This window comes from Sebastes fasciatus, chromosome 3, assembly GCF_043250625.1.
Source record: "Sebastes fasciatus isolate fSebFas1 chromosome 3, fSebFas1.pri, whole genome shotgun sequence".
NCBI classification, from domain to species: domain Eukaryota; kingdom Metazoa; phylum Chordata; class Actinopteri; order Perciformes; family Sebastidae; genus Sebastes; species Sebastes fasciatus.
This window is the reverse complement of record NC_133797.1, coordinates 17,714,636-17,720,635: the sequence shown is the minus strand read 5'-3', so window position 1 is coordinate 17,720,635 and position 6,000 is coordinate 17,714,636. Positions and strand designations below refer to the sequence as shown.

At 39.0% G+C, this 6,000-nt stretch overlaps 1 protein-coding gene across 1 annotated transcript in view; it reads right to left on the bottom strand.

Annotated features, from left to right (window-relative positions):
• Positions 1–266: 266 nt before the first annotated feature.
• The window catches only part of foxe1 (forkhead box E1), a 30,441-nt gene continuing 24,707 nt past the window's right edge, over positions 267–6,000 (bottom strand). The window contains exon 3 of the mRNA XM_074631347.1: positions 267–1,912. Coding sequence (XP_074487448.1) covers positions 814–1,893 — 1,080 coding nt within the window. The 5' untranslated portion in view covers positions 1,894–1,912 and the 3' untranslated portion in view covers positions 267–813. The remainder of the gene's footprint in view (positions 1,913–6,000) is intronic.

Genomic DNA, 6,000 nt, shown 5'->3' with positions numbered 1-6,000 from the left:
TCCAGACAACACTTCAAACCAGCTGAGCTGAAACAGTGAAGGAAACAACGCAAGCACAAAAGAACAAGATGTTTGAGGGCATTTTGTTCTTCCTGGAGGCAAATGTCTCGATCTGTTTGTCCTTGTTATTTTTTTATATATTTATATATAGCTGATATAAATTCAATATGTTGCAAACCAAATTTCCCCCCTTGGATGTTATAAAAATAATTCTGGTGTGATATTTTGACACAAATGCTTAAATTGTAATAGCAATAATACATCAATAATTTAAATATTTTATTCTTGAAGAACCAAAGTGCTATATAATTCTGTTTATTTCCAAAAAAGGCAACCTAATATGCATTACATTACATGCAAATGTACTAAAGCTGACGTTCTTCATACAAGCCACTTATTGCAAAGCCTATGACCATGAAGCACAATAATTTATACTATTATTTCAAAGTCTGTCATTTAAACTCACCAGTTATGTAAATATTAAGCTTGCACATTCAATTCATGAAAAAAAAAATGAAGCTGCAACCACACGTCTCATTAGAGGAACTTTACACTCACATGCTGTGAAGAGGCCTTGTGACATTTAAGTCCACATTTATAGCGTGTATCTCAAAGTAAATTAGCATCAATGGATTGTTGGGTTAATGTGGTAAATCACAGTTGTTTCAGGAGAGGTGTTTTTAATCAGTCTGTTCAGTTTTGTCCTTAACAAACATCATGAACAAATCACGCTTGGCTCATTGGGTGCCGTCTCAAGTCTCTTATGTTCTGTTAACAAGGTAGTTGGATGCTCTGATCTAGATTGTCAGTGGCTCAGATAGCGGACACAAACCTGTCCATATTCCCTGGGTACGTTGGGTGTCTCAGGTAACCCCCAGTGTTGGCGATAGGACCTGCAGCACTGTTATACGGGGAGAAAGAGCCCAACTGCACTGGGGAGACCCTGCCATAATGGTCCATGCTGGACTCCACAGACCCGTGGGCTGAGGAATGGAGGCGTCCTGTCGCTGCATACCCCTGGGGGTGGCCCTGTCCATACGAGCCCTGGTGTGTATGGTGGTGTGGGTGGCCGTTCGGACCGGAGTAGGTGAACCCGGGATGCGTAGAGGAGCGTGATGATACGGCCCCTCCGCATGGTTGGCTCTGGAAAGCCGGGGCTCCCAGGCTGCAGGGACTGGATACGTTCGGGAGCCCCTCGGGACTGAAGCTCCGGCCGGGCTGCTGCATCACCTCTGGCCCTGGAGTCTGGTTTCCTATGAGGTTATTGATGCTGAACATGCGGGTCTGACCAGGTCCAAACCCAGGAGGAGATGAAGAGGGGTAGTAGGAGTGCAGCTGCTGCCCGTAGGCCGGACTGACTGTCATGTTGTTGTAGACTGAGTTGGTGTAAGCGGCTGATCTGGCAATCTGGACAGGAGAGAAAACTGGTGTCTCGTGGACATATGAGGTGTATGTGCTGAAGTCACAGCGCTTAAACCTCTTCCTGCGCCTCAGGAAGCTGCCGCTCTCAAACATGTCCTCTGCGTTGGGGTCTAAGGCCCAGTAGTTGCCCTTCCCTGGCCGCCCCGGCTCTCGGGGGATCTTGATAAAGCAATCATTGAGAGTCAAGTTATGGCGGATGGAGTTCTGCCATTTCTTTGAATTGTCTCTGTAGAAGGGGAAGCGCTCTGTGATGAACTTGTAGATGCCCCCCAAAGTCAGCTTGCGGTCAGGGTTGTTGGCTATGGCCATGGAAATGAGTGCGATGTAGCTGTAAGGGGGTTTCCCTCGCTGGAGAGGTCTCTTCCTCCTGCGACCTCTGGGCTGCTCCTCGGTCTGCAGCGGAGCGTTGGAGGAAGACAAGGTGTTGTCTGCTGCAGAGTCTTTCTCCACTTTGACCACCGGCATTATCATGAACAGTTCAGAAATGTCCCTTAAAAGACAGATTATAAAGTGAGCTTCAAATGCTGCACAGTAGTAGTAGTACTTCCACAGCTTAGATGAAGTTCCCTCTGTCTGATTAAATCCTGGACAGTGAAATCAAAACGAGAGATCAGCCCCGCACACAATCCTGCTAGAAAGATTTGTTTATAACAACTCACTGTCTTTAAGTCCAAATCCAGCAGCTCTTCAAATACGGTGGAAGTAATTTGCTTTTTTTCCAAGAGATCCCGTTTCATTGAAGGCTGCGCTTATTTAGCGTATTCCCACAGTTTGTTGTCAGGTGAAGGTTGAAGAGTTAAGGAGTGAGAGCGCCATGCATGGTGTTTAAGTTGTGTGTGAGAATGAGTCACTCAGCGTTAAGAGTGTATTACCTCTACGCAGCACCTGAGGGCCACACCCCCCCTAAGCCTCAAATGCTCTTGACATACCTCAGCTCTATAAGGGTCTATTGTTCACGATCCACAAAGTCTGCATACTTTATAGTGGAAATTTCTATTTCTATTTGACATATTTTAATGTAGTTGTAATAAATGTCTTGAAATGTCAAACAAATATCTAGTGTCCAAATCAGAATCTACTTTTCTAATTAGATTTTTTAAAAGTTTTAACTGATGTTCATGAAAAAAATAAACTGAATTTTCAGTGTTCACCTTTTAATTAATTTTTTTTGTATTTACTTGCAGCTATCATATTTATTCTATTCAATGCCCTTTTTTTCGTTTCATAAACCAGAACTGTCAAAACAAACATTGTTTCCTCTTGATATTCAAAGCTCCCTTTAAAGCCGACCTCAGTTTACTTTAAAAAGTCCAAAATGGTCCATGTTGTTTTGACGTTTAACACTAAAAGACCTCTTTAGTGGTAACTTAACCTTCGAGTTGTTTTTCTGCCTTGCTTCCTTGTTTGTTTTGTGCCAGTGGTTGGACTAGCCAGCTGTGTTAAGAGATGTAAATGTTTTCCAGACAAAGGCCGTCCTGTGATTTCAGCATGCAAAATATAGGCCATCATCATAATCCCTGGACGCAACCTGAGAGACAGGAATAACAAACTCTCAACATAGACATTGCTCATTGAAACTGATTTCGATTGAGTGTCATGAAGGAATTGGTGGCAATAGTTGAAAGCATTTCCAGTCAGTGTTGTTTTTCCCCATCCATCCGTCCAAAAATGCACTTTTCATCTATAGATCAGCGTTGATTAAATATCTAATAAACCAGCTTAATAATAGTGTTTGATTTCAATTAAAACCTGATTTCTTTTTAGTTTTAAAGTCTATGATTTAAATTTAGTTTCATATTTATTCTCGTTATCTACCCAAGATCTTCCTCGTTGTCAGTGTTTTGGTTTATTTTGTAAAAAGCTAAAAAGTTAAATGAAATCATAAGTAAAGAGGTAAAAAAATGAAACACCAAAGTATGATTTACATTTTGTACTACCTTGTCATTTGCAATTGCCTTCATCATTTCAAGTGTTAATTGTAAAAAGAAATCTTATTTGGACATGTCATGCAAGTTCTTTTCTTTATATTAGTCTATTTTTGAAGAGCTGCTCACACATTTTAAATTACCAAACCCATTCTTGGATAACCTAATCTGTGAGAGACCTGCTGCTTTTAAGATGACTTTAGACACTATTAAATTTCACCGGCACCGGTGATGGAGACAATGCTGACTCTCTGAGCAGCTCTGGTGGTATGAAGTGCGGGGACTCCACAGAGCTAGGGTTCACCACCTTAATCTTTTAAACAAACAGAGAGGAAAACACGGCAGCACACTCCCACCGCTCATCACCAGGTTGGGATAGCACTGCGGGCATGTGTCAGAGCGGGAGCGTGCTGAGAGAGCGTGGGTTTGCTCAGACAAACAGCCTGATGAAAGGTTTAGTCCTATGGCTCTCCTGGGCTGGACCTGCAGCGCCCTGTTATATGATGGGTTAACACGAGAGTCCACATACCTGTTAGTTTCAATTCAACTTTGTAATTAAACTTGTGAACAACACAACATAGTCTTGTCATTTCAAGATTGTGCATCTTCCTAAAAATAGAGAAAAACTGAAGAAAAAAGAAAACAGTTGTTATAAATAAAAGTGTATAATATAAACATCAGTTAAAGTTGCAGGACAATTTTAATTTACTTTTAATTTAAAATGATCCAGGTATTTGATAATATCTTGAATTTTAATTCTCAAATTTCTTTATAATCTTTCAGTATTTAGGCAATATTTTTTATTTCTTTATTATGATTAGATTATTATCAAAAAACGAGTGAGACATTAATTAGAAAGTTAGTTGCAGAATTGTGTAATTATTGATATAATATCTGTCATGGTGGTGAAACTAAGCCACTATGTTTATCTGAGGGTGTAGACTTATTTAAATTTAGAATATGTTTATATTACCGTAGTCTGTGATTGATTAACATCCTGTTATTTTTGTAGATATTTTATTTGAACTGAGCGCTTACTTATCTTTATATGGCACAGAGACCAGCTATTTTCTCAGTCTGTTGTTACTGCTTTATTTACATGTTGAAATGCACTTTTCTATTGGATCACAAATGTTTAATTGTGGACAAAACTGTGTGCTTATTATTAATCTATGAGTACATTGGGATTTGTCTATGGTTGTACATGTAAATACTACAGAAGGCTTTGTGTGTTTGTGTGCGTGTGTGCACAAGGCATGCAAGGCTACCTGACACCTATCGGTGAAAGGAGAGGCGGGTACTCATTTGTCATTGTGAGAATTTAGAACCTAAATGTAAATACACGTTTAAGTCATCAAGCAAAACTACCAAAGATTCTCTAGTTTCAGCTTCTTAAATGTGAAGATTTTATATCATTGTAAATTTAAGACATTTAGGTTTTGGACAAAACAAGCAATGTGGATGTAGATGTGGAAATTGTGTTGGACGTTTGTCACCTAAACAATTAATTAAAAGGATAATCGACACATACTATATAAGGAAAACAATTGTTACTTGCAGCCATAATGTTAATACTCTTATAGGTTGGCATCTAAACAAGTATGAATGGGAGAGCGTGGATTTTCAATTAATTTCTCTTAGTTTAGTTTAGTTATTTTTGCACAATTTAATATACAAACATAACAAAAATAACAAATAATATACAGTGCAGGAAGTGGCAGAAAACCCACTGGGCTTATATATTGAAAGACCAAGAGGCTGCTCTTATATTATTCAAAACAATATCAAGAGTTGATAGAAAAATGAAAATAGGTGTTGAGTTTGCAGAACAAAATCGTGTGCAGATCTTTTTTGTCCAACAAAAGGAAATTCTGTTGCAAGGTACCATTAAAACAACAAAAATAGAGTAAAACAAAAACTCAAAGAAGACAGTAGAAAGCGCAAATATACAACATATGGCTGTCAAAGTTAACGTGATAATAGCGCGTTAACGGAAATTTGTTTTAACGTCATAATTTTTTTTTAACGCAATCGATTTACCGGAGGTTGTAGCGGGCTCAGTTTTATAGGTAAAGTGAAGATACTGTCATCATATGAAACTATAAAAAACCTAATGAATCCATTGGTACGAACGTCATACTAGCTTGTCAGGAAGGAGGCGAAATAACGCTCCAAACTTACGCTAACTTTGGGCGAGGAAAAAATGGCATGGCCATTATCAAAGGGGTCCCTTGACCTCTGACCTCAAGATATGTGAATGAAAATGGGTTCTATGGGTACCCACGAGTCTCCCCTTTACAGACATGCCCACTTTATGATAATCACATGCAGTTTTGGGTAAGTCATAGTCAAGTCAACACACTGACACACTGACAGCTGTTGTTGCCTGTTGGGCTGCAGTTTGCCATGTTATGATTGGAGCATATTTTTTATGCTAAATGCAGTACCTGTGAGGGTTTCTGGACAATATTTGTCATTGTTTTAAGTTGTTAATTGATTTCCAATAATTAATGTATAGATACATTTGCATAAAGCAAGCATATTTGCACACTCCCAAGTTGATAAGAGTATTAAATACTTGACAAATCTCCTTTAAGGTACATTTGAACAGAAAAAAAAATTGTGATTAATTTGCGATTAATCGCGATTAAAT